Here is a 27921-nt window from a genome sequence, read left to right on the forward strand (position 1 = left end):
AAGGAGTGGAACCCCCCTGTGGCAGGGGATTCCGCTCCTGTGGACGTGTCATAAATGTCTCTGATGGGAAACCCCTTTAACCACCTGAAATGGAACCCAGTGGGAATGTCTCCTATTTTGCCATGGTCTGGATCCCCACCTTGAGGAAGAATTTTCTCTTTCTCTTTCTTCTATTTTGGGTACATTCTGCAGTGGCTTTGGATCCCGAGCTTCATTCTTTAACCCCTTGGCCCACCACGACGTAATATCACATCCTGGTGCGGAGAGCGAGCCCACTCCATACGCTTCGGGTGTCAGCTGTGTATTACAGCCGAGACCAGGGACTAACGAGCAGGAACAGCAGTTGCGCTGTTCCTGGCTGTTTAAACCCATTAAATGCTGCTGTCAATTGCGGCCGCAGCATCTGAGACATTAAGAAGATCGGTTGGTCCACACTGACAGCTCATCTCCCCACTGTGACGCTATCGCGAGGTGCCGATAGTTGTCATTAAAGTCCCGGGGCCTAATAAGAGCCCCCAGGTCTGCCTTCTGTCTGCCTCTGTTAAGCAGAAGCCAACAGAAGCCTGTAAAACAAAAGCTTGTAAAAACCGCAATATACTGCTGTACATTAGTATTGCAGTGTATTGTGCTTACGATCGCCGATTCAAGTACCAAAGGGGGTCTAATAGACTGTGTAGAAAAAAGTTTCATACAGTTTTTAGTAGTGGAAAACATAATGAAATAATTAAATACTAAAAGTTAAACAAAAAATAATTTTTCCTCTAAAGTAATGCAAAAAAATAAGCAAAATTGGTATCACTGCGTCGGTAAAATCCGAACTATTACAATAGAACATTATTTAACTCGCACAGTGAACGCCGTAAAAAATAAATAAATAATGAAACTGCCAAATTTGCTATTTATTGGTCATATTAGCTCTAAAAAAAATTTGTCAAAAGTGATCACAAATTTGTTTGTACCAATAAAAACTACACCTCTTCCTGCAAAAAATAAGCCCTCAACTGACGAACAAAAAAGAGTTATGGCTCTCAGAATCTCAAAGTAGTCAAATATAAAAATTCTATATAAATTTGGTATCACCGTAATCGTATTGAGAAGCAGAATAACGTTTTGTTGCGGTTTTTATCATACGGTAAAAGACGTAAAAACGAAAACCCAAAGAACGGTGGAGGAATCAAAGTTTTTTCCAATTTCAGCCCGCAAATATATATTTTTTCTGTTTCCCAGTACGTTATATGGTATTTTAAATGGTGCCAATATAAACTACAACTCCTTCCACACAAAAAATAAGCCCTCACACCACTCCATTGACGGAAGAAAAAAAGTTATGGCTCTTGAAAGGCGGGGAGTGAAAAACTAAAAAGTAAAAAATGTCTCAGTCCTGAAAGGGTTAAAGAGGGGCAGGGTCTGACAATGTGGCTGCTTTCCCACATGTGTAACGCGTTTTAAAATGTTTTTGATTATGTCCTGGGCGATATCTTACAATGTGACCCACATGTCCACATGCAAAACACCTTTTGTCCCTTTTCTACATCTCACTACCAGAAAATGGACAATACTTTGCAATATGCCGCAGGTGACCACAAGAAAAGCACGTTACTGACTTATACCTTACAGAAGGCCCCGTAGCCTTAGGGCTCGTTCACACGTAACGGAATTGCTACATATTTTCCGTCTGGAATTGCGGATGGAAATACGCAGCAGAATACAGTAGAATCAAAGTGAGAGTGAATGAGCAAACCTCATCCACACGCTGCATAAAACTTTCTTCTGGAAATTCACCTGCTGTGTTTTTTTTCCGTTCCGCAGCATGTCAATTCCTGCTGCAGAAAGTGGACTGAATTACTGCGTTTTTTAGAGGCGATATCACCATCTCACAGACTTGAAAAAAACGCAGCAAAATCTGCACCATTTTCTGCAGTAATTCCGTTACGTGCGGACAAGCCCTTATTAGTTACCATTTACATGAGCATTTTTAACACTTGGGCTCTGCTCTTATGTGATTTTGAATGAACCGCCTGATTCTTGCTGGAGGAAGCAGTCAGCCCCGCAATATGACTTTCTGCTGCCTCTGCCTTTCTCTAAGCTGCTCATTCTCCATTTTCATCTGTTTGTTCTCCGCTACAATTTGCTGGTTGCTAATAAACATAAGCAGCAGCATTTTTGGCAGATATTCTTAATGCTTCACACTCCTTATTAAGAACATTTACATGAAATTCTAAGTTTTCTTTTTGTTCCTTCATACCTCCATATAATACATCAAGACTTTCCACTTTATTGTATAAAACATCATTTTGCTCCTCGATCTTTGAATACTGTTCTGCTCTCCAGCAGGCAGCAGAAGCTGGAGGACACTTTCCTTCACACTTTGAGAACTTCTTGACAATTATTGCCTGGGTCACAACGTTTTTGGCTTGTAACCATGGATCTTTTGACCCCTCCATTAGGCCTACAAGCACCTTAGTATCCTTGACTTTGGCAATCTTTTTCATCAAGCATTCCATGTTAACTTTTACACAACAAATGATACTCATATAAAAACCATATTCCATAATATACAATATTACACTCACAAATGCACCCCACAACTACAACTCCAACCTCCTACCTGGCTCGTGTCTTTGGGGTGGGAGGGGGACGGGGAGATATGTGTTTTCTGATGTAAATTGTGCAGATAAATTGTTGAGCATTATGATATTTATAATCGCTGGATATTAAAATGTTGTAATGTTTTTATTACTGAAATTCAATAAAGATATGTTAATAAGAAACAAAAAAAAAAACAAAAAGCATTTGATGTGTGTTAGAATGTAAGGTAAGTGTGAGGTCATCAGTGATGTCATAATTCACCTTCTCTATAAAAGCTGCAGATCAGTCACATTCCGTTGAGCCGCTATAGACCAATAGTTTCTTGCTTTTTGGTTCGTCGCTCTCACTTGACTTTTTCTTGAGTCCTGTGACTTCTAGAAATCTTGCTTTATCCAGAAGCTTCAGATCCACGATTCAGAGGTAAGAGGAGAACATGTAGAATGTTTCTTGTGAAGTATTGCAGCGAGTTCCATGTGCTGCCCCTGTAAGAATTTTTCTCTTTCACCCTCTTACTGGGTTAGATTCTAAGGTCAGGCGCAATAAATGACATACAAGATTGAGTGTATGAAAATGTATATTGTATAAAGAGTGAAATGACAGTTAGTTATTCTGAGACTTCTATGGAGATTTGTACATAGCGACAGCCATAAACAATGAACTTTACGGAGACACTTTTTCCTTATCATCAATAATTACATGACACGTTATAGGTACCATCCATGGTCTCCCCACACTCCAGGAAGTCTCCTTTCCAGTATGTCCCTCCTCAAGTGGCCTCCCAAGTGGCTCCCCTCATGTCATGCTTGGGTCTTTTATACCCCCTTGTCTGCCCCTCTTAGAGACAAATAGCCTGACCTTCCTGATAAAAAGAACTCCCCCCCCCCCTCATGTAACATGCGGATATAGAATACTGGTGCCACTTATCAACCACCTTTAGTATTTATGACATCCTGAGTTTGTCCATGGGTAAAGGGGGATTTACACTGGGCGATTATCGTGCAGACGAGCATTCATATAACGCTCGTTGCCGATAATTGCCCTGTTTAAAAAAGGGCAGCAAACACTCGATCATCTGCTGGTCGTACCGTTTTAAAAAAGTAAAATATTATCGTTGTCGGCAGCACATCTCCTTGTGTAAACAGGGAGACTCGCTGCCGACATGATAATGATGTATGGGGATGAGCGATCGGAGTAACAACCACTCGTTCCCATCCATAGCTCCGTGTCACAGGAGCAAACAAGCGCCGATCAACGATGTCTCGTTGATCGGCAATTGCTGCACCGGCCGAATATCGGCAGGTATAGAAGGCCCTTAAGGCTGGGTTAAAAAAACTAGTTAGCATCTGTAAGATATACACTACCGTTCAAAAGTTTGGGGTCACCCAGACAATTTTGTGTTTTCCATGAAAACTCACACTTATATTTATCAAATGAGTTGCAAAATGACTAGAAAATATAGTCAAGACATTGACAAGGTTAGAAATAATGATTTTTATTTGAAATAATAATTTTTTCCTTCAAACTTTGCTTTCATCAAAGAATGCTCCATTTGCAGCAATTACAGCATTGCAAACCATTGGCATTCTAGCTGTTAATTTGCTGAGGTAATCGGGAGAAATTTCACCCCATGCTTCCAGAAGCCCCTCCCACAAGTTGGATTGGCTTGATGGGCACTTCTTGCGTACCATACGGTCAAGCTGCTCCCACAACAGCTCTATGGGGTTGAGATCTGGTGACTGCGCTGGCCACTCCATTACAGATAGAATACCAGCTGCCTGCTTCTTCCCTAAATAGTTCTTGAATAATTTGGAGGTGTGCTTTGGGTCATTGTCCTGTTGTAGGATGAAATTGGCTCCAATCAAGCGCTGTCCACAGGGTATGGCATGGCGTTGCAAAATGGAGTGATAGCCTTCCTTATTCAAAATCCCTTTTACCTTGTACAAATCTCCCATTTTACCAGCACCAAAGCAAGCCCAGACCATCACATTACCTCCACCATGCTTGACAGATGGCGTCAGGCACTCCTCCAGCATCTTTTCAGTTGTTCTGCGTCTCACAAATGTTCTTCTGTGTGATCCAAACACCTCAAACTTCGATTCGTCTGTCCATAACACTTTTTTCCAATCTTCCTCTGTCCAATGTCTGTGTGTTTTTGCCCATATTAATCTTTTCCTTTTATTAGCCAGTCTCAGATATGGCTTTTTCTTTGCCACTCTGCCCTGAAGGCCAGCATCCCGGAGTCGCCTCTTCACTGTAGACGTTGACACTGTCGTTTTGCGGGTACTATTTAAAGAAGCTGCCAGTTGAGGACCTGTGAGGTGTCTATTTCTCAAACTAGAGACTCTAATGTACTTGTCTTGTTGCTCAGTTGTGCAGCGGGGCCTCCCACTTCTCTTTCTACTCTGGTTAGAGCCTGTGTGTGCTGTCCTCTTAAGGGAGCAGTACACACCGTTGTAGGAAATCTTCAGTTTCTTGGCAATTTCTCGCATGGAATAGCCTTTATTTCTAAGAACAAGAATAGACTGTCGAGTTTCACATGAAAGCTCTCTTTTTCTAGCCATTTTGAGAGTTTAATCGAACCCACAGATGTAATGCTCCAGATTCTCAACTAGCTCAAAGGAAGGTCAGTTTTATAGCTCCTCTAAACAGCAAAACTGTTTACAGCGGTGCTAACATAATTGCACAAGGGTTTTCAAGTGTTTTCTAATCATCCATAAGCCTTCTAACACAGTTAGCAAACACAATGTACCATTAGAACACTGGAGTGATGGTTGCTGGAAATGGGCCTCTATACACCTATGTAGATATTGCATTAAAAACCAGACGTTTGCAGCTAGAATAGTCATTTAGCACATTAACAATGTATAGAGTGTATTTCTGATTAATTTAATGTTATCTTTATTGAAAAAAACTGTGCTTTTCTTTCAAAAATAAGGAAATTTCTAAGTGACCCTAAACTTTTGAACGGTAGTGTACCTGTGAACGTCTGGGTCATTTGTTGTGAGAACCAGGGTAAACAATAGGTATCGTGAATACTGATAATATGAATTTCATTAAGACATGCAACTATTCCCATGATCCTCCATCTTTAATTGACCCAAATAAAATAACCTATATGATATTACATATAACCTTATATGTAGCATTCATTTTCTGAAACCTTTAATTTCTTACACTACCAGAGGGCGCAGTGTAGAGGAGTGCTGCTTTCTCCTTCGGCTGCACTGTCGTTTCTTTGCATTGGGAGGGCACTCTTCATGCAGTCATCACATGGTTATTAGGGGCTGATAATTGAGAGAAGTCTAGGATCTATTTTCTTTTTGGCAGATGATTTAGTAACCACACAATGATTTCTCGCCTCAGCAGATCTGTGGATATGAAGATCATGAATAGAAAACATCAGACATTCTTTGTGGACACAAATCAAGAGCTCAAAAATGCTTTGGACACCTGGAATTTGGTGGAAGAAGACGTCTTAGGAGCCTGTGTCCCTTATTTCATCCAGGAGAAGGCGGCTGAAGATCTCTTTACTTATACAGATGTGTTTAAGAAAGCCATTCTGTGTGACCTGTTACCATCTGAATACAATGCCGCCATGTGCCGCTTCTTCATCAGAGTCATCCAGTACAGAAGAGACGCGGCCCACTACCTGAAGGAATATATGATCAATGTGCTATGTGAGCACTTGAAGGTGGAGTACATGAAGGGACAATACTATTCCTATGCCATGACTAAGAAGGTTATCGTCTGGCTGAGCATCCTCCATCTCAAAGCGGTGGTCGGGGTACTGAGATACAACATCGTTTATGAGGATTTCAATGCTGCCATTGTCGACACTTTAACAGAAGTGACATCTCTATGTGCTATAGTCATCATGCCACACATTTTGGACATGCTGCCAGTGCTGAGCCGAGTGGTCAAAGACGCTCCTGACCAACTATCTAAGGAGACGTTGTGCTATGCTATAAGACGTTTCTCCGACAGCGTCCAAGAATATATTGTGAAGGGTGGCAGCTGCAAGGTGCAACTTATGAAGGCCATAAGCAACATGAAGACCAATATTTCCACCTGGTTGCCTGATGTCCATACTGAGCTTCAATACTCCACCAAAGTTGCCCTGGAATTCTTTACTGTACCCGAATCATCAGAGAAACAGCCGACCGAGCCGGTCGATGACGAGTTACAGACCCTTCCTCATGCCGAGCTCCTTGAAAAGTACAGGGAGCAAGTTGCGGCGGAGAATAAGGAACTGGAAGATACAGAGAAGCAGCGTATTGAGATGAACACGCTTGTGACATCTCTGGTATATGGCAGGAAAATAACAAAAGATTTCCTCCAGTTTCTGCTCAATGCCCTGAAGAATGCGGACCCAAAGGCCAAAATGACAGCAGCTATGTTCTTCAATGAGGCTTTGAAGCATCCAAGACTTATGAAGCAGAAATACCAAGAGTGCGCAATCCAACATCTGTTGAAGTTCATAGAAGAGGAGGATAACATCTTGTGCAGCATCGCCATGGAGGCACTGGGGAATGCCACCACCGGAGCCACAAGACTTGTGGAGAGCTACAAGAATAAGATCATTGCCCAGCTGGAATTTAGACTATCAAAGACCAGCAACACCAAGATCATCATGGCGGCACTGAGGGCGCTGTCCTCCATTATCAGACGCCTGAAGCTTTCTGTCCTCAGTAGACGATTTATTAAAATATGCCGTGAGCATATGGACTATCCGGACATACAAGTCCAGATTGCGGCCATAAACCTGTTAAGAGATCTGACAGAGAGCTGCCGCCTTCCGCTATTTGGATATTTTACAGATAGAGTCAGGAGCTTTATACCAACTTTGCTCCTGAAATTACATAGTGACAACCAGGAGATAGTAGCAGCCACTACTTCATCTCTGCAGAGCTGCCTGTCCTACATAAAAAGAGCCAACATTCTGGGATTTTTCCGGAAGGAAATCTCACCAAACCTCAATGACCTGAGATCCATCTACAGCTGTCTGGCTCATAACGAACCAAAATTGATGAAGACCCTCCTCCTCCAGACCCCAAGCTATCTGGTCAATTCAGAGGACAAGGAGGCCGTAGTCAGACATGTTGAATTTCTTAAATATGCCATCAACCATGATGTCATGAAAGACCTGGACTTATATCGACTCAGCCTAGCTCTGGCCACACTGCACTGCGAAGGCTTCTCATGTAACATCAGAAAAGCCACTGAAAAGGTCGTCTCCATCCTGGCCACCAAGTGGTTTTACATCGGCAGTGCTAACAAATAAAATGCATGCATCAGGGATGAGCCGCTGAGGACAAAGACATCAAGCTTGTACATCACTTCCCATGTACCATCCAATGGGTGTGAACATCATTATCAGCGGTCAAGACCTGAACATCAATATTGACATCTAGAGGGCAGAGCTAGCAGTCTGACTTGTGGTCGAGCCTCAGGTCTACATCGAGGAGTGTGGACAAAACGCGGACTCACCGGCCGGTGGAGTCCAGAGATGCCAGTTATCCATCAAAATTAGATGACGGAGACCAAGGACTTAGCTGGCGAGACAGACTATACAGTCAGTGTACAGGAGCATATGGGCTATCTGGACCAACAGGTCTTAATCCCGGCCAAAAATCTGTTAAGAGATCTGATAGAGAGCTGCCGCCTCCCGCTATTTGCATATTTTAAAGATAAAGTCAGGAGCTTAAAGGAAAGGTGTCATTAATTTTTTTGGGTTTTTAAACATTTATGTGTCTTTATTTAATAAAATATTATATTGACTTTATTTATTTTTTCACACCATGTTTTTTTTAATTAACACTTTCTTACTGTGCTGGGGGCTGCCATATTTTATTTTGTCTGTTTATGTATCTCTTAACGACACATACACAGATGAATTACGACAGCACAGTGCATAGTACATAATGAACGTCTCCCGTTCATTGTGCTCTCTGCTTCTGCTATCTCACTCTGTACTGAGCAGGTGCAGTTCGGAGCGACCCAGCATAGAAGTTATTCTGTGGGGGAAAGACGGCACCATTTTGAAGACCGTCTGCACTGCAGGTAAGGTGTGTGTGTCTGTCTCTCTCTCACGGCCTACCCCCGCGACCCACCTGCAAAAGGCCCCTCGTGACCCCCCCCACCAGATTGCCCCTCGCGACAGCCCCCCCGCGACCACCTTGCACACCTGCTGTAACTGTGTGTGTGAATGTGTGTGTAGCAGAGCTGTGTGTGTGTTTAGCAGAGATGTGTGCGTGTAGCAAAGATGCGTGTATGTGTAGCAGATCTGTGTGTGTAGCAGAGCTGCGTGTGTACTAGAGCTGTGTGTGTAGCAGTGCTGTGTGTGTAGCAGAACTGTGTGTGTAGCAGAGACTTGTGTGTGTAGCCAAGCTGTGTGTGTAGCAGTGTTGTGTGTGTGTAGCAGAGTTGTGCATATGTGTAGCAGAGCTGTGTCTGTTTGTGTAGCAGAGCTGTGTCTGTGTGTGTAGCAGAGCTGTGTCTGTGTGTAGCAGGGCTGTGTGTGTGTAGCAGGGCTGTGTGTGTGTGTGTGTGTGTGTGTGTGTGTGTGTGTGTGTAACAGAGCTGTGTGTGTAGCAGACCTGTGTGTGCTTGTAGCAGAGCTGTGTGTGTATGTAGCAATGCTGCGTGTATTTGTGTACCAGAGATTTGTGTGTGTAGCAGGGCTGTGTGTGTGTGTGTTTAGCACAGCTGTGTGTGTAGCTGAAACTTGTGTGTAGCAGAGCTATGTGTATGTAGCAGGGCTTTGTGTGTGTAGCAGAGCTATGTGTATGTGTAGCAGAGTAGCTTTGCTGCATGTGTGTGTACCAGAGCTGTGTGTGTGTTGCAGTGCTGTGTGTGTTTAGCAGAGCTGTATGTGTAGTAGAGACGTGTGTGTGTGTGTGTGTGTGTGTGTGTAGTAGAGCTGTGTATGTGTGTAGCAGAACTTTGTGTGTGTGTGTGTAGCTGAGCTGTGTGTGTGTGTGTAGCAGAGCTGTGTGTGTAGCAGAACTGTGCGTGTGCGTGTAGCAGAGCTGTCTCTGTGTGTTTAGCAGAGCTGTGTGTGTGTGTGTGTGTAGCAGTGCTGTGTGTATGTGCAGCAATGCTGCGTGTATTTGTGTACCAGAGCTGTGTGTGTGTGTGTAGCATGGCTATGTGTGTGTTTAGCAGAGCTGTGTGTGTAGCAGAAACTTGTGTGTAGCAGAGCTATGTGTATGTAGCAGGGCTTTGTGTGTGTATCAGAGCTATGTGTATGTGTATCAGAGTAGCTATGCTGCATGTGTGTGTGTGTACCAGAGCTGTGTGTGTGTAGCAGAGCTGTGTGTGTGTTTAGCAGAGCTTTATGTGTAGTAGAGACGTGTGTGTGTGTGTGTGTGTGTGTGTGTGTGTGTGTAGTAGAGCTGTGTATGTGTGTAGCAGAGCTTTTTGTGTGTGTGCGTGTGTCTGTGTGTGTGTGTGTGTAGCTGAGCTGTGTGTGTGTAGCTGAGCTGTGTGTGTAGCAGAACTGTGCGTGTGTGTGTAGCAGAGCTGTCTCTGTGTGTTTAGCAGAGTTGTGTGTGTGTGTGTGTGTGTGTGTGTGTAGCAGTGCTGTGTGTGTGCAGCAATGCTGCGTGTATTTGTGTACCAGAGCTGTGTGTGTAGCATGGCTGTGTGTGCTTAGCAGAGCTGTGTGTGTAGCAGAAATGTGTGTGTAGCAGAGCAATGTGTGTGTAGCAGAGCTCTGTGCGTGTGTGTAGCAGAGCAGTGTGTGTAGCAGAAATGTGTGTGTAGCAGAGCAATGTGTGTGTAGCAGAGCTCTGTGCGTGTGTGTAGCAGAGCTATATGTGTGTAGCAGAGCTATATGTGTGTAGCAGAGCTCTGTGTGTAGCAGAGCTGTGTGTGTGTGTGTGGTAGAGCTGTGTAAGTATTAGAGCTGTGTGTGTAGCATAGGTGTGTGTGTGGCAGAGCTGTGTGTGTGTGTGTAGAAGAGCTGTGTGTGCAGCAGAGTTGTGTGTAGCAGCGCTGTGTGTGTAGCAGAGCTGTGTGTGTAGTAGAGCTGTGTGTGTGTAGTAGTGCTGTGTGTGTAGCAGAGCTGTGTGTGTGTAGCAGTGCTGCGTGTGTGTAGCAGAGCTGTGTGTGCATGTGTGTAGCAGAGCTCTGTGTGTAGTAGAGCTGTATTTGCAGCCGCACGTACCCACACACACATACCCCCCAAACATGGCACTGCACCACACACAATCCCCACCACTGGTGCATGCAGGGTGCTGTTGGCGAGGGTATCTGTAAGGAAGGTTGTGTGATGGTTTGCGTGGGCGCTTTTTTCGTGTGGTTTTTTTACGCATTTTGTGTGCGCTTGTTGGTGAATAATTAGGACTCCCATTGACTATGGGAACATTTGACAAGTTTTACGTGCAAAGGAATTGACTCGACACTTCTATTTTTTACACAACGCGGTTTTTAAAAACGCGTGTAAAAAAGCGAGTTGTATGTACTAACAGCGCGCTTTACCAATTATGTAAATAGAAAGCGTAATCAAGCGTTTTTTGATGCGGTTTTTGGAACATAAAATTCGCCAAAAAAACGCATCAAATACACGCCGTGTGAACCTGCCAACTGAAAATTCATTCACCACAGGGGCTTCCCTCTTGACTTTCACTGTTCTTAGCAATTTGGTATGTGTCCTATAGCTTCTGCCAGCTGCATTGTTAAAAGCTCCCCCAAAATGGGAGCCGGACACTGGGAGGGGGTTGAGATTCCCTCCCACATTAACAGCAGCTGTGAGTCTGGTTGCTTTCCCTTATTCACCTTGCTGTAATTCTGGGAAGTGCCCCCTCTGCTGGCCAACATAGGAAAACATGTCAAATTTTTATTTAATTTTTAATACTTCCCACCATGTGGAAGAAAAAAACATACAGCAAAAAAACTTAAAAAAATATAATAAAAATAAGTAACATTCGGGGATTTTTCTAGACGGAAATCTCTCCAAACATCAATGAGATGAGATCCATCTACAGCTGTCTGGGTCATAAGAACCTGCTCCTCCAGGCCCCAAACTGTCTGGTCAACTTAGAGGACAAACCCACAGGTTGTAGATCACTTGCTCATGTACCATCAAATAGGTGTGAACATTATTATCAGTGTCAAAACCCTAACATCAATAATAACATCTGCGGGCACAGATAGCAATCTGACTTGTGACCGAGCCTCAGGCCTACATCAAGGATTGTGAAGAAGGTGCGGACTCACCGGCCGGTGGAGTCCAGCGATGCTAGTTATCCGTCTACATCAGCGGGAGGCCTGAACCTTAAGAGCGACTCACGGAGATGATGTGAACCAAGGACTTAGCTGGCGAGACAGACTATACATTCAGTGTACGGGCAGCACGGGGGTGCAGTTTGGGGAATATCCCCGTCCTAGAAAGATCATAGAAACGGTGTATAATGACAACTCCACATATAATATGCAGATATAATGACAGGTCACAAAATAAAAGTCTACTCTGCTTTATATAGAAATGAATGTAGTGTACAGCCTGCAAGTGACTGAAGCTAATAAAAAGTATAGAGCACTCATTGTTTTTTTATTCTAGACTAGATACTTGATTTTTTTTACACTGAGGTTCATATCCTAAGAGCTTTTTAAGCGGGACACAAAGGTACACCATAATATAATTTATCTTTATAGTGGGGAATGTAAGGACTAATAATTCCACTGGCCAACTAAATATGAACAACAATGAAGAATAATGATTGTAGCGTCCATGGCCACGGGCCGTCGGGTTTACTCACCTCCCGACGCCCGCAGCCATGAATCCGTGAAGGTTGGTCCCCATCTTCTTCCTAGGAGACAGCTCACTTCCGCTCCGTTCTGCTGTGTCCCATAGGGTGCGCGTGCACGCTCAAGCCCGGCCTTAAAGGGCCAGCGCACGCACATCAGGAAATCATCCTCATCAATGGCCCATGATTTCCTGGTCTATAAGAGGGCCCCAGCCCCCCTGATCCTTGCCTGAGCGTTGTTAGTTTTCCCAGTCTGTCTTGCAAATGGTCCCTTAGTGTTTCCCATTCCAGTTGTTACCCGTGCCCTGTTACCTGTTCCTGTATCCCGTGCTGTTCTTGTTCCTGTGCCTATTAGTTTCGAAGTCATGTCACGTCCTGTGTCATCTGGAAACACTACCTTTTTGTGCAAGCATTAACAAATGGGTGTTACGATTCCCCTTGTTACGGGGCTGTGTCCTTACATACTGACAGTCTCCAACCACCTGACAGTATCAGACTGTGTAGGGACACATCCTCCTGACAAGGGGAATTGTCTATCAGTCCTGGACTGCACAAAGACTTTTTGTTAAATGCAAGGATTTCCTATAATAAACATGTCGGGAGAGGTGACAGAGTCTCTATAAATCTAGTGACTCACAGGTGACGGTTTCTCAGATTCTAGTAGTTTTTTCCCTCTTTTCTTCTCCATTCGGTCTAGATTTCATGACGAAAATAAATGTATCATGGTGCCACACACTGTGCCCCTAAATATAATAGTACCAAACACTGTGCCCCCGAATAAAATAGTCCCAAACACTGTGCCCCTGAATATAATAATACCATACACTGTAAAGTAAAGCACCATACACACAGCCCCTTGTACATAGTGCCACAAACAGCCACTGTAAATATCACACACCCCCACAGTTAGGGCCACACACAGCCCCCTGTAGGTAGCGTCACACACACCCTCCCTATAGATATCACACTTCCCCCCGCAGAGAGCATTACACACAGCCCCATATAGATATTGCCACACAGCCCCCCTGTAGAGCGACACACAGCCCTCCCCCTTGTAAATAGCGCCACACAGCCCCCCCCTGTAGAGAGGGCCACACACATACCCCTGTGGATAGCGCCACACAGCTCTCCCCTCCTTGTATATAGTGCTGCACAACCCTCCCCCTCTGTACATAGTGTCACACAGTGCTGCCCCCTTGTACATAGTGTCACACAGTGCTCCCCCTTATATATAGTGTCACTCAGTTCACATGTTATATTTGTAAGGTGTATCTTACTATTATAGTTATATCTGTTTTTGCTGTGTAATATATTAACATGAAATAGCAGTTCATGCTTCAGCTTACTGTTTTGTGTGAAAATTTCTAATGCCGTAGTTCACACACTTCAGTACATTGTAGTGACATGCATTACTGATTTGTAAAAAAAAGGGTATAACGATTGTTATGCTTTAAAATGATTTGCTATGAAACTCACCCTATGGTCTAATCTCCTTTGGTAGGTTTGGTTTTAAAGAAAGTGAAGTCCTTGGCAGCTTGACATTTTTAAACAGTTTATATAATCCCGCCATATACTGCCAATATAATACTGCCATATGCCACCCACATAATACCACCATATAGTGGTCAAATAATAAGCAATATCCAAATAATAGCCCCTAAAGAGACCACATAATACTGCCATATAGTTCCCAGATAATACTACAACTCAATTTCCATAGGGGCTCACAGGCATATAGTCGCTGAGCCAGAGACTGTTGCAGGGAAGGGATTAAGTGAGGCTGAGGAGTTGGCTCCCCTCCCCCTCTCTGTTACAGGGGTGAGTCATTTAGGCAGGGGGGGGAGTTAGAGGAGGAGAGGGGGCAGTTTTAGTGTATGGGAAGGGGTTATATAAGGGGCTGCTTACCTGTAGTGGGCCTCTTTGTCAGAAATTTTCTCAGACATGGATCGTGCACATCTCCTTCAGGCGCTGCGCGCCACTATCGCCGCAGAAGGGAGCGAATGGCTGCAGTCCCTGCTGAGGTAGTCAGCTGTGCCTGCTCCTCCTGCCGGGCGGCGGCGTTCGGCTCGGGCCTCCCGTCCGCCGGTCCGGCTCATTCTCTCCACTTCTGGTCGGGTGCGGTCGGCGTCGGGGGTTGCGAGCGCGGCGCTGATTCCGGTCCCTCCCCCGTCGGTGATGTCGCCTCCTCCGGAGACCGGTGCTTCCAGGACCGGGAGTGTCGGCGGCTGTTGTGGGGGATGTGGTTCACCCGACACAGGTATGCAGGGGAGGCACGGGTGTGGTGGGCCTTAGGCCCCGCCCTATGGACGGGGGGGGGATTCGTGGGACAGGCCCTGGTGGCGGCCTCCATTTCTGCAGCTGCGGCTGCTTCCCCGGCGGAGAGCGTGCCGTTGCTATTTGCCTCAGAGGGACTGGAGGTGGGGGGTTTTGTAGGGGAGGGGGAGGAGGGGGTAGATGAGTCGGGGGAAGATGAATCGTTTGACGGGTCAGAGCTTTTCTTTTCGGGCCGGTCGGCTAGGAGGGTGGAACGTCAGGCGGTGGCCCCTCCCGCTGATGTGCTGCAGGTGCTGCCTGGGTCGGCGGCGGGGGCAGCTGTGTCAGTGGCAGGCGTACAAGGAGAATGCCGGGATCGGTCCCATAGCAGGCATGGTGCGAGTAGGGCTGGGTCAGGGCGGCGCCACGTGTCCGGTCGCAGTCGGTCTAGGAGGCATCGGCGTCGTCATCATCATCACCGTTATAGGTGGTCTACGTCCGACTCCTCATCGTCCGACGACTCCCGGGATAGCTGGCAGGCTGCAAGGAGCAGTCACAGTAGTGTTCGCGCTGCGTCCGAACGGGGGACTCGGAGTCGGCGTTCCTCATTGGGAGCGTCGGGGGTCGCTCCCCCTACAACTGAGGTGGTTTCGGTGGTCCCGGTGTCCACAATGGTTGAAGTGGGTCCGTCCGCGCCAGGAGGTGCGTCAGCTGCTGGACACGGTGAGTATGCCTGCCTTAGGGCTTGGAATGCTGATAACATGTCTGCAAATGATTTATTGTCTGCTGTGCAATCTCTGGTGGCGGGGGCCGTATCGTTGCCTGTGGGACCGTCGTCGCAGGCCGCAGGGGCGAGGTCCACGGTGGAGGCGTCCACATCTATGTCCACTTCATCGGTCCCCGCTTTCAGAGATTCTTATTTTTGTAGCGTGTCTCCGTTAGGTGCTCATGTGTCTGAAGAGGTGCGTGAGAAAATTGGGAAGAATGTGTATATTGATATTTGGTCCATTTTGTCGGTTGATTTGTCGACGGTAGATAAAGTGCGTAGACTGGAAAGGGGTGTGTTGAGTAAGCCTAGGGTCGTGCGGTCTTTTAATAATTGGGTGCAGGCCTTTGCTATTTTAGGGGGGGGTGTTTAGTCAGGCTCGGCCGGAGTGTGCGGGTCAGTTATTTGTGTATCTGGATATGATTTTTAGTGCATATAAATCGCACGGCGGCTCGGCCTGGTGGCGATATGATGAGGAGTTTCGTCGGCGTCTGGCGCAGAGGCCTGAGGTGGGGTGGGATACAAAAGCGACTGATGTTTGGCTGCGCTTGATGATGGCACACCCTTTCAGCCCGCCGCCCCCGCCTCTTCTCCTTCTCCAATTAAGAGCCTTTGACGCCAATGTATATATATATATAAAAGTATTTAATTTTTATTACACAAACACCATAAATAGTTAAAATTACATAAAGGTACGACTCTAGTATAATAAGCGGAGACCGCACCAAATACTATTGCTACCTATAATCTAAGGGTAGCCATATAAATACTTAGGCAGACATCTATTTCAAAATCCCCCTGAGGAAGCACACGTGGCGAAACGCGCGTCGGGGTCTATTCAGCGGAGCGGACACTACCTTTCTTTACTTTCTGGCTCTACCTATAGGTAAGCTTGTGACCTAACAGTCAATCTTGTTAAAATCACTATTATATGTACTATTATATGTACTGCACCTTCTCTTGCTTATAACCTCCTACCTATGGAGATATTGTCTTTTTTCCTCTTTTTTCTGAGAGATGGTGTAATAGTGCTATTATGATTTTGAAATAGATGTCTGCCTAAGTATATATATGGCTACCCTTAGATTATAGGTAGCAATAGTATTTGGTGCGGTCTCCGCTTATTATACTAGAGTCGTATCTTTATGTAATTTTAACTATTTATGGTGTTTGTGTAATAAAAATTAAAGACTTTTATATATATATATACATTGGCGTCAAAGGCTCTTAATTGTTTCTCTGTGGTATATGGATTAGTTTATGGAGCCGCCTAGATGACATGGGGGGACAGTTGTGGTTTAAACAGCTCCCAGCCCTTATTACAACTCTGTTTGGAGTCTATATATTGGCCCTTATGGCCAAGTCTGATATTGCATCCGCTTTTTGTTTGTTGCCTGTTCATGCGGATTGTTTTCACCTGTTGGGCTGTGCGTTGGAAGGGTTTTTCTATTATGATATGTGTTTGCCGATAGGCTGTTCAATTTCTTGTTCGTATTTTGAGGTGTTCAGCTCATTTCTAGAATGGGCGGTGCGGGATCTCACCGGTTCTGGGTCGGTGACTCATTATCTGAACGATTTTTTGTTTGTGGGGCCTGGGTCCTCAGGGCAGTGTCAGTTTTTGTTGAGGTCCTTTCAGTTACTGGCCCAGCGCTTTGGGATCCCCCTTTCTGAAGAAAAAACGGAGGGGCCGGTGACGGTATTGAGTTTTCTGGGTATTGAAATTGATTCGGTTGCCATGGTCTTTCGCCTCCCGGCGGAGAAGGTGGTGAAATTGCGTGCTGCATTGGACATGGCTCTGGCTGCGTGTAAGTTGGAGTTGCGGCAGATTCAATCGTTGTTAGGGCTATTGGTCTTTGCGGGTCGTATTATGCCCATGGGGCGTGTGTTTGCTAGGAGGTTGTCCTTAGCTACAGTGGGCGTTTTTGGGTGCCTTCTCATCATGTTCGGATTTCTATTTCTGTTAAGGCGGATTTGCGCGTCTGGCGCACTTTCTTGGAGGACTACAAAGGGCGTACGTGTTGGAGGACGCCTTCCATTTCCAGCGTGGACTTGGAATTGTTTATGGACGCGGCTGGCGCGGCAGGGTTTGGGGCGTTGCTGGGTTCGGCCTGGTGCGCGGAAGCTTGGCCTGATTCCTGGAAAGACAAGGGTTGGTGCGCAAATTTGACGCTGTTGGAACTTTTCCCCATAGTGGTCGCCGTTGAATTGTGGGGGGCACGCCTCTCCAACAGGTCTGTGGTGTTTTGGTCGGATAATATGAGTGTTGTTTTTGCTGTTAACCACCTTACTTCTTCCTCAGCTCCCGGTGTTGCCTTTGCTCCGTCATTTGGTGTTGCGGTGCTTGCAGTGTAACATCAGTTTTCGTGCTCGGCATATTCCAGGTGTTCATAATGTTGTTGCTGATGCTTTATCTCGTTTTCATTGGCAGGTTTTTCGCTCTCTTTGCCCTCAGGCAGAGCTGGAGGGAGCCAGCTGCCCGGAGTTCATGTGGAGGATGCTGGATCGGAGCTAGTGCCCTTGGTGAGGTCGTCCCTGGCGCCCTCGACTTGGGCCACTTACGGTAATGTGTGGAAGGAATGGTTGAGTGCTGTGGGGGATAGACTGGTTCGGGAGGATCCGGGTCTGGGCACGATGGTGACGCTGGAATATCTGATGGCTTTGTGCGGGCGGGGGGTTTCGGGGGTGGTGGCGCAGCGGCGTCTGGTCGGGGTGGCTTTGTTTTCTAAGTTGAGGGGGTGGTCGGATGTGACTAAGTCCTTTTTTATTTTGCAAGCCTTGAAGGGGTGGAAGAAGATGGCTTCTAGGCGGGAGTCGCGGCGGCCGGTGTCTTTTTCTTTGTTGCAGGAGCTTATAGGGGCGCTGCCGTCAGTGTGTTCTTCTCCATATGAATCTGTCTTGTTTTCTGTGGCTTTTTAGTTCTGTTTTTTCGGGGCTTTGCGGATTTCGGAGTTAGTTCCGATGGGGGCGGCGCGGCCGGGGGGTTTGCTTTTGGAGGACGTTGTAGTCTCCTCGGTGGGGGTTCGGTTGCGGATTCGTCGCTCTAAAATGGATGTGTTTGGGCGGGGTTGTTGGGTGGCGCTTCGGGCAGTCCCGGGTCCGGCCTGTCCGGTGGCAGCGGTGTCGGCTTTCTTGGGGGTGCGTAGTTTCGGGGCTCAATTTTTGTCACACTCGGATGGGCGGCCGCTTACTAGGTTTCGGTTTTCTGCTATTTTTCGGAAGGCTTTGGTTCAGGTTGGACATTCGCCATGGGATTACGGTACTCATTCGTTCCGTATTGGGGCGGCCACGATGGCCAGTGAATTGGGGTTATCGGATGCGGCTGTGAGGCGCATAGGGAGATGGAAGTCGGATTGTTTTGCTGGTTATGTTCGCCCGGACCTTATTTTGCACTAATTTCAATTTTCATTTTAGGTACCAGACCAGCGGTGTGGATAGTCGGGCACTCCTATGTGTTTTGGGGAGAGAGGAGGGCTGCCATACGTTCGTTGGGCTTTGCAAGTGCTGAAGTCTACTAGAGAGGCATCCGGGGCCTGCGCTGGTTGCAGGCACTGCCCGAAGTGGTCGACATCAGCCGGCATCGCATGGTTCCAACTGTTTTACTGTTTCATCTAGGAGGCAATGATCTGTGTTCGGTTCGGCTGGGGGAGTTGATCTCACTGATCCAGTCAGATTTAGATAGGTTCGCCGGCTTTTTCCCCCGGGTAGTTTTGGTCAGAAATTGTTCCCAGGTTGGTTTGGCATGGAGCGCGGGACGTGAATGCCATTGAGCGGGCGAGGCGCCTATTAAACACCAGGGTGTCTAGGTTTGTCCGAGCTAGAGGCGGGGTGGTGGTGCGTCATCGGGAGTTAGAGGGTGACAATAGAGGTTTGTTGTTGCCAGACGGGGTGCACTTAACGGAGATTGGGCTAGATATTTTCCTGTCGGGGTTGCAGGATGGGGTTGAGCAAGGTCTATTTTTGTTGGGGGTCGGTGAGCCGTGTAGTTGAGGAATACACGGTCACCTGGTGGCGGTAGTAGAAGGGGATTTACCTACATCTCCTTGGTTAGGCAGGCATACAGGTTGTTATTGACCTATGTTAAGGTCATTGCGTTTTATATTTGGTAAATTTGTTATTTACATTTATTGTGTTAATAAAGCTGTGGCCGACCCCCGGGTCAACCCCACTTTAAAAGAGAGTTATGTGTCGGTGTGATGTTAATTTTAGTATGGGGAGGGGAGACTTATGGGTGAAATGTTGCTATATGCATACAGTCATGGGAGCTCACAGGCATATAGCCGCTGAGCCAGAGACTGTTGCAGGGAAGGGATTAAGTGAGGCTGAGGAGTTGGCTCCCCTCCCCCTCTCTGTTACAGGGGTGAGTCATTTAGGCACGGGGGGAGTTAGAGGAAGAGAGGGGGCGGTTTTAGTGTATGGGAAGGGGTTATATAAGGGGCTGCTTACCTGTAGTGGGCCTCTTTGTCAGAAATGTTCCCTCCCTCCCTTAGGTATGGTTAATCTAAAGGTACGAGTTAGTTGGGGGGTGTTGGAACGTGTATGTAATTAAAAAAAAAAAAAAAAGGCAACCAAAGAGGCTTCAATATTTCCGGTTATTTGGATGGAGATATACAAAAAAAAAAAAAAAAAAGAAGGAAAAAAAAAGGAGAAGGAGGAAACAATGTGTTTCACATCGTTCTCAATGCGGTGGTTATTGGTTTGTTTTGGACAATGATGTATGGGTGAGATATGTGGTATTACGGTGTTATGTCACAGCAGGCGGTAGTAGAAGGGGATTTACCTACATGTCCTTGGTTAGGCAGGCATACAGGTTGTTATTGACCTATGTTAAGGTCATTGCGTTTTATATTTGGTAAATTTGTTATTTACATTTATTGTGTTAATAAAGCTGTGGCCGACCCCCGGTTCAACCCCACTTTAAAAGAGAGTTATGTGTCGATGTGTGATGTTAATTTTAGTATGGAGAGGGTGAAATGTTGCTATATGCATACAGTCATAAAAAAAAACACTATACAGCGCTTAAAGGGGTATTCCCAACTTAGACATTTATGGCATATGCACAAGAAATGCAAAAAAATTTCTAATAGATGCGGGTCCCAGCTCTGGGAATTGGACCTATATCAAGAACGGGCGTCACTAGACCCCGTTTCACCTAGTGGGGCTGCCGCTGGCTGCAGATTCCAGACTGGGACTAGTGAACAGGGGGGCGTGGCCCCCTGTCCGCTAGTACCCATCTGGAATCTGTGGCCAGTGGACGCCTCATCAGTTGAGAATAACCCTTTAGTAATACTGGTTGGTTTTAGTTTGTCCTCAGCTTGTCCTGGGGGCTACCCTAGGAAATGAGGTCCCTGGGTCCAGTTTTCCACCACCTTAAACCGCTCTGCCCCTTGGCTCTGGGCCACATTGTCCCACAAACAAAACACCAAAGCAACACCTAGTATTAGAAAGATCCACTTGACACACGTCCTTTTGGCAAGTGAGCTTATACAGTTTCATAAAAATGTGTATTAAGAACGTCATGATCACAGTAACAATTGGCGTGTGGACCATGACTTTTTTCTTATTTCTCTTTTTTTTTTTTTTATTACATGGTGCAGATTATTACTGAATAAATTGGCACTAATTTAAAATAAAATTATAATACTATTAATATAATAAAAACTATTAAAAAATAATCATAACAACCCAGTGAAAGTTTAGATTTCGTTTGGATGAAGTTTGGATGAATAAAACTAGCTTTTACCTACATGAATAAACAACGAAAGATCTACAAAGTAGGAAACATGACAAACATTGGAACTTGACAGAACGAACATGAAAGACTCAGAAAATAACTTCAACTCTAACTATGATGTTTTTCTAAGAAAAAAGTTCAGAATTGTCAATGCTACAGTAATTGTTCTTCCACTTTATGGATAGAGTGCTGGACAAAAACTTAGAAGGACAGGGAAGGTATTTGGCCTTCTAAACTCGGGTTGTGTAGACCACCTACAGACAACCTTACATCCCACTTTTGCATATAGGACCAGCATGTAGCCACACTCTTACACTACACACTGCTGGAACCTGAGCCCTTGCTGTGTGGATTCCGATCTCCTCCGTCTCTTCCCCACCACTCCTGGTCATGCGGGTCTCCCTCTCCTCCTCCAGTAAAGCATAGGCATCGGCAGGTGAGAGACACAGTTGCAGTAAGAGAGGAGCACTGGCTGCTAGGGGTAAGATAACGTACTAAGTCTCTAACAAAGAGTGGTTGTTAGGGCAGATCCCCATAGAACCGACCGAATCGATGTATTTACATACATACTAACTATAAAAAGTGGTGTGGACCCATATACTGAACGCCACTATTGGATGTTATATGAAGTGGACAATTGCTTTTAAAACCGACCTTAGATGAGCATAGAAGCTGCTTGAGCTTGTTAACGAGGGGCAAAAGACTGTTGGTTGCTATTGGAGTCTGTTCATATAGCCAGAGGGGTTTAATTGGGGCTGCCCTGGTAATAGTGTTCTGGTTGGTGGCTGCTAGTGGCGATATTGGAACTGGAGAATGGGCCCTAATCCCGTTATTAGAGAATCAATGGAGGAGGATCTCCTAAAGATAAGAACAAATCGGAGTACTGAGCTAAAATGGAGAAATTCGGGAAATCCCCCCAGGGTAAAACCTGTACGGCCCAAAAAAAATAAAATAATCGAAATTCTGAAAGTGAAATTAACCGTCCACCTGATCATATAGCTGGCTCTCATTATGCAGTATTGGAAGAAGAAGAGGTAGTACCTGATTCTTGCTCAAGTCAAAAAGAGCAACTTAGCACTGGATGATCTTACAATACAAATGGGCATAGTCTGAAGTGACATGTCTCTGATCCGAGATGAATGAAATAAGATTTGTAACCGGCTTAGAGGTGGAAGGCAAAATTACAACTTTAATTGAGGATTCAGGAACAGTTAAGGAGGAGATGGATAAGCTGGGGGACGAAAATTAAGAGAAATAAAATTGTGGACCATGAGGATAGATCCAGAAGATGTAATATTCGTATGTTGGGATTCCCAGAAGGTAAGGAGGGGAAAGATACGGTTGTATTCATATCAAAATGGCTTTCAGGAACATTGGGCAAGGAGTCGTTGTCCTCACTGTTTGGTGTGGAGCGTGCACACCGTATCCCGGGAACGAAAGCCATCCAGGTGGCAGCCACAAGAGCTATTCTAATTAAAATTATGTGCTTTAGTGCAGGGAAGTTAAAAAAAAGTGGAAGTTAAAAAAAGGCTAGCTCAACTGAAAATCCCTTACCCTTTATTATTACCAGCCAAGCTGTGAGTGGTCTATCAGGAGATAGTGAGAATTTTTGCCTCTCCGGAAGAGCCCAGAGACCGGCTGGACAGTCGTAGCCTATGAAGCGGTGACAGCAGTTTTTGAGTCTCCTTTTTTTTATTTAATTGAAATGCGTTGGGGAAATGGAGCTGGAGTTTGGAGGGGAGTTAGCGGACTAGAGGTTTTAGATCTGTGGTTTATTCTAGCATGTCATGAAGAAGGAGGGGGAGGTTAGGGGTTTTTGGGGAGGGGGTCGGGTAAATATCCTCAATCGGTTAAGTTGTGGTGTAGGTTTTTGGGATATAATGTATTTCTAAGATGTTCCTCTCACTGGATGTATTTAGTGTCTGTATATATGATAGGGCCATTTGTCGTAATTTATTAAAATATCAGCCGAATACAAAAATTGTTACATGGAATGTAAGAGGGCTGGGGGAGCGGGTGAAAAGATGTACTGTTTTTTTTTGTTTTTTTTAATCTTCGTTTCAATGATTTTTTTATTGAAAGTTTTACTTGCATACAAACGAATAATACAGCATACAAAAAATAAAAATAAAATCCAATCGCAGTATATAAAACCTCCATTAGGAGGAAGAGGTAACATAGTTGTGATTGAGGAAATGGTACAATAAACATGACAAAGAAAATAACGAGTAACAAAAGGAAAATAAATAGAGCAACAGAGCAGACATCTGGGAAAATATCAATGTAGTCAAGACACCGTATAATGGCACCAAATTAGCATCATAACATTTGACGCTTGGTTGTGGGAACTAAATTAAGTTGTGCAATAAATGTTCTGTGACCAGTAGTTCCATAGGAGTTTGAATTTGTGGAACGAAGAGTTACCTAAGGATAAGGTTTTTTCGTATATGCATGTCGTATTAATCAATACTAAAAATTCTTCCAACGAGGGGGCGTTGACCTCTTTCCAATGTTGTGTTATTACCAGGATCTTACACAACAAACAACGCAACTCGACGGGAAGGGAGTGCATTTCAAGAAAGAGCAATGCTAGTTGCGGTATTTGAGGATTTGACAATTAGTGATTTTTGGCAAGAGATCAAAAACCTGAGACCAGTATGTGTCTAATTTGGGGCACTTCCATAAAATATGGTAGAGGGCGCCTGGGTCCCCACATCTCCTCCAGCACATGGGGAGGAATCAGGAAACATTTTGTGTATATGGTCTGGAGTATAGTACCATCTCAGAGATGTTTTTATAGCAGCTTCTACGTGTTGAGTACACGGCAGAGACTTATGAATAAGATGAAAGAAGTCTGGCCATGCTTTATCAGAGAAAGAGCATCCCAATTCCTTTTCCCAAGCATGTAGGGTCGGGACTTGGAAAAACAAGAGCTGGAGTTCAGCGTATTGTATATACAGTGAAGGAAATAAGTGTTTGATCCCTTGCTGATTTTGTAAGTTTGCCCACTGTCAAAGATATGAACAGTCTAGAATTTTAAGGCTAGGTTAATTTTACCAGTGAGAGATAGATTATATATAAAAAAAAAAAGAAAATCACATTGTCAAAACTATATATATTTATTTGCATTGTGCACAGAGAAATAAGTATTTGATCCCTTTGGCAAACAAGACTTAATACTTGGTGGCAAAACCCTTGTTGGTAAGCACAGCAGTCAGACGTTTTTTTGTAGTTGATGATGAGGTTTGCACACATGTTAGATGGAATTTTGGCCCACTCCTCTTTGCAGATCATCTGTAAATCATTAAGATTTCGAGGCTGTCGCTTGGCAACTCGGATCTTCAGCTCCCTCCATAAGTTTTCGATGGGATTAAGGTCTGGAGACTGGCTAGGCCACTCCATGACCTTAATGTGCTTCTTTTTGAGCCACTCCTTTGTTGCCTTGGCTGTATGTTTCGGGTCATTGTCGTGCTGGAAGACCCAGCCACGAGCCATTTTTAATGTCATGGTGGAGGGATGGATGTTGTCACTCAGGATTTGATGGTACATGGCTCCGTCCATTCTCCCATTGATGCGGTGAAGTAGTCCTGTGCCCTTAGCAGAGAAACACCCCTAAAACATAATGTTTCCACCTCCATGCTTGACAGTGGGGACGGTGTTCTTTGGGTCATAGGCAGTATTTCTCTTCCTCCAAACACGGCGAGTAGAGTTAATGCCAAAGAGCTCAATTTTAGTCTCATCTGACCACAGCACCTTCTCCCAATCACTCTCAGAGTCATCCAGATGTTCATTTGCAAACTTCAGACGGGCCTGTACATGTGCCTTCTTGAGCAGGGGGACCTTGCGGGCACTGCAGGATTTTAATCCATTACGGCGTAATGTGTTACCAATGGTTTTCTTGGTGACTGTGGTCCCAGCTGCCTTGAGATCATTAACAAGTTCCCCCCGTGTAGTTTTCGGCTGAGCTCTCACCTTCCTCAGGATCAAGGATACCCCACGAGGTGAGATTTTGCATGGAGCCCCAGATCGATGTTGATTGACAGTCATTTTGTATGTCTTCCATTTTCTTACTATTGCACCAACAGTTGTCTCCTTCTCACCCAGCGTCTTACTTATGGTTTTGTAGCCCATTCCAGCCTTGTGCAGGTCTATGATCTTGTCCCTGACATCCTTAGAAAGCTCTTTGGTCTTGCCCATGTTGTAGAGGTTAGAGTCAGACTGATTGAGTCTGTGGACAGGAGTCTTTTATACAGGTGACCATGTAAGACAGCTGTCTTTAATGCAGGCACCAAGTTGATTTGGAGCGTGTAACTGGTCTGGAGGAGGCTGAACTCTTAATGGTTGGTAGGGGATCAAATACTTATTTCTCTGTGCATAATGCAAATAAATATATATAATTTTGACAATGTGATTTTCTTTTTTTTTTATATATATATAATCCATCTCTCACTGGTAAAATTAACCTAGCCTAAAAATTCTAGACTGTTCATGACTTTGACAGTGGGCAAACTTACAAAATCAGCAAGGGATCAAATACTTATTTCCTTCACTGTAAGTCTCAGACCGTTGGCACTTTTTGCGAAAAATCTGAATACCCTGAAATTGCATAGCGTACGTTGTTATAAAGTCGTGATGCAGTGTTTAATATGCAGGTTTTTGAAAACAGACAGGGATCATTTGGATTTCGAGATGTTCAAAACTGGCTAATTGGTTGTTCGTGAACAAGTGTAAGGAATTGGTAATGCCTTTCATTATCCAAGATTTCAGGGTTAGATTGGGGATAATTAGCGTAAAGACATCTATGGGATTGTATGTTTTAAGGAGTGGGGTACCGTCTGGAGAGTGACGTTGGACATGTGACCAGCATTTTAACCCCTTCCCGACATCCAGCGTGTATATATATGGCACACATCATGTCAGGGGGGAGTATGGATAGGCTCAAGGGCTGAGCCCGCTCCATAGAACAAGTGTGTCACAGCCGACACTTCCGGGTAATGAGCGGGATCCGCTCGAGCGCGATCACGCTAGTTTAACCTGTTAAATGCCGCAGTCAATAGCAACCACGGAGTTTAAATTACTAAAAACAGGTGGGTCACCCACTGTAATGTTCCAATGCCACCCCCCGCAGCAAGATAGGTGGTGCCGTTGGTTGGCTTGGCCGCCTGGGGGCTTGATGAAGGCCCCCAGGTCCCCATTTTTGTACTCCATCCGGCAGGGCTCCATAGGAGACTGTCAGAATCACGATATGCTGCAATACATTAGTATTGCAGTATTTCGTGCAAGCGATCCAACAATCGCTGGTTCAAGTCCCCTACGGGGACATGTAAAGAAAAGTAAAAGACAGTAAAATAAAGTTTTTGGAAAAAAAAATAAAAAATGGAAAAGTAAAAAAAAAAAAACCTTTTTCACATTTACCCTCAAGAACAAATGTAAAAAATATAAAAAATGAACATAGCTGGTATTGACGCGTCCATAAAAGTCTGAACTATTACAATATATAATTATTTAGTCCGCACGGTGAACGCCGTAAAATATAAAAAATTCTATCTGGAGCCGGTGTTTATCTTTGTCATTATGCCACCAGTCAGAAATTTGTGGGGTAGCTATATAATAGCTATGTATGCCAGGGACACTCAATCCACCCATCTTTTTGTCACGGAGGAGTCTGTGTTGGGAGATTCTGGCTTTATAACCTGTCCAGATATATCGGGAAAGGGTGAAGTGGAAAAATGTGTTGGGAAGACTAATTGGGAGGGTTGTGAAGAGGAATAATTGTCATTGAAGGAGGAAGATTTTATAGGCTATTCTACCTAACCGTGATGTTTCATATGTAAGCAGTCTTTCAGATTCAGCTTGTGTTGCCTGTAGAAGAGGGTCGTAATTAGCTTTAAAGAGGTCGCTGTATGTGGATGTTCTGGTGATGCCTAAATATTGTATTCCTTTCATTTGCCAGTCAAAGGAATATTTAGTTTCGAGAAAGAAGAGGCTGGACGCAGCCTGCAGGGATTAAGGGAAGCCGACATGACCGTCCTGGTAGGGAAAGGGTTAATTAGGTGAGGGAGAGTTGGAGGGAGTTGGAGGGGGGACGGGGAGGAGTTAAGGGGGACGGGGGGCCGTTACTGAGCTTCCCGCTGTTTCTCGGCATTGAGCCGGAAGCAGCGGGAGGAGTAACACGGAAACAGTAAGCTCCCCGTTGCCCGTGCTTCTCAGGATGGCAGAGTCTTTAATGTTAGAGCGGCTGCGTGCCGCTGCTGTGCACCACGGTCCCGGATGGCTAGAGGAGACCGTGGCTGCAATAACTAAGATCCCGGACGCCGTTTCGCCACGTCGGGCCCGGCGTTCGGGGTCTGTTGCACAGGACAGGCTCCCCTCCCCCGGCCCCCTTACAAGCATGGCTATGGCGGCGGGGGGGGAGTCGGCAACAACCGCTCCTGCGCAGAGCAGGCAGAGAGCGTTGCCGGGGGTGACGGCGACGCAGGCCGGGTCGACCCGTCCCTCTCGGCGGTCCCGACCTCCAGAGCGCCTCAGTCCGGAAGCAGTCCCGCGGACACGGCGTCGCAGAGGGAGCCCGATCCCGGACGCTGCAGGCCAGGCAGCTGGGAAGACCGCCCCTTCTCAGGCCCTGCGTCCTGGCAGGAATCCCAGGCCGCGACGGGGTCCGGCGGTAAGCAGGGAGTCGCAGGCTGGGCTCCCTGTCACCCCTCCCCCATCAGATGGAAGATTTGGAGGACAAGGTACGGCCGCCCCGCCTGGTGATGTTCCGGCCAGGGGGCAGGCTTCGTCAGGATCGTCTAGACGGACGCCTAGATCTGCAGCGACGTCGAGGCAACAGG

General features: G+C 45.7%; 1 protein-coding gene and 2 long non-coding RNA genes across 3 annotated transcripts in view; 2 read left to right on the forward strand and 1 right to left on the reverse strand.

The window, feature by feature from the left end:
• The window catches only part of LOC142741568 (uncharacterized), a 459428-nt gene that overhangs the window by 157862 nt on the left and 273645 nt on the right, over positions 1-27921 (forward strand). The gene's annotated exons all lie outside the window — the stretch shown is intronic.
• LOC142741566 (uncharacterized) overlaps positions 1-27921 on the reverse strand; it is an 89363-nt gene that overhangs the window by 28315 nt on the left and 33127 nt on the right. The window contains exon 2 of the long non-coding RNA XR_012881197.1: positions 11809-11975. This is a non-coding gene — a long non-coding RNA (uncharacterized LOC142741566). The remainder of the gene's footprint in view (positions 1-11808; positions 11976-27921) is intronic.
• On the forward strand, positions 2904-8371 carry LOC142741565 (uncharacterized). Its single transcript, XM_075850931.1, has 2 exons — positions 2904-3009; positions 5956-8371. The coding sequence occupies exon 2, from the start codon at positions 5966-5968 to the stop codon at positions 7868-7870; it is 1905 nt and encodes a 634-aa protein (XP_075707046.1). The 5' UTR covers positions 2904-3009; positions 5956-5965; the 3' UTR covers positions 7871-8371.

This window comes from Rhinoderma darwinii, chromosome 2, assembly GCF_050947455.1.
Source record: "Rhinoderma darwinii isolate aRhiDar2 chromosome 2, aRhiDar2.hap1, whole genome shotgun sequence".
In the NCBI taxonomy this organism is placed as follows: Eukaryota; Metazoa; Chordata; class Amphibia; order Anura; family Rhinodermatidae; genus Rhinoderma; species Rhinoderma darwinii.

What these genes read in the sequence shown, in the direction of transcription:
- LOC142741565 (XM_075850931.1), top strand. Translation starts at nt 5,966, where the DNA reads ATGAAGATCATGAATAGAAAACATCAGACATTCTTTGTGGACACAAAT.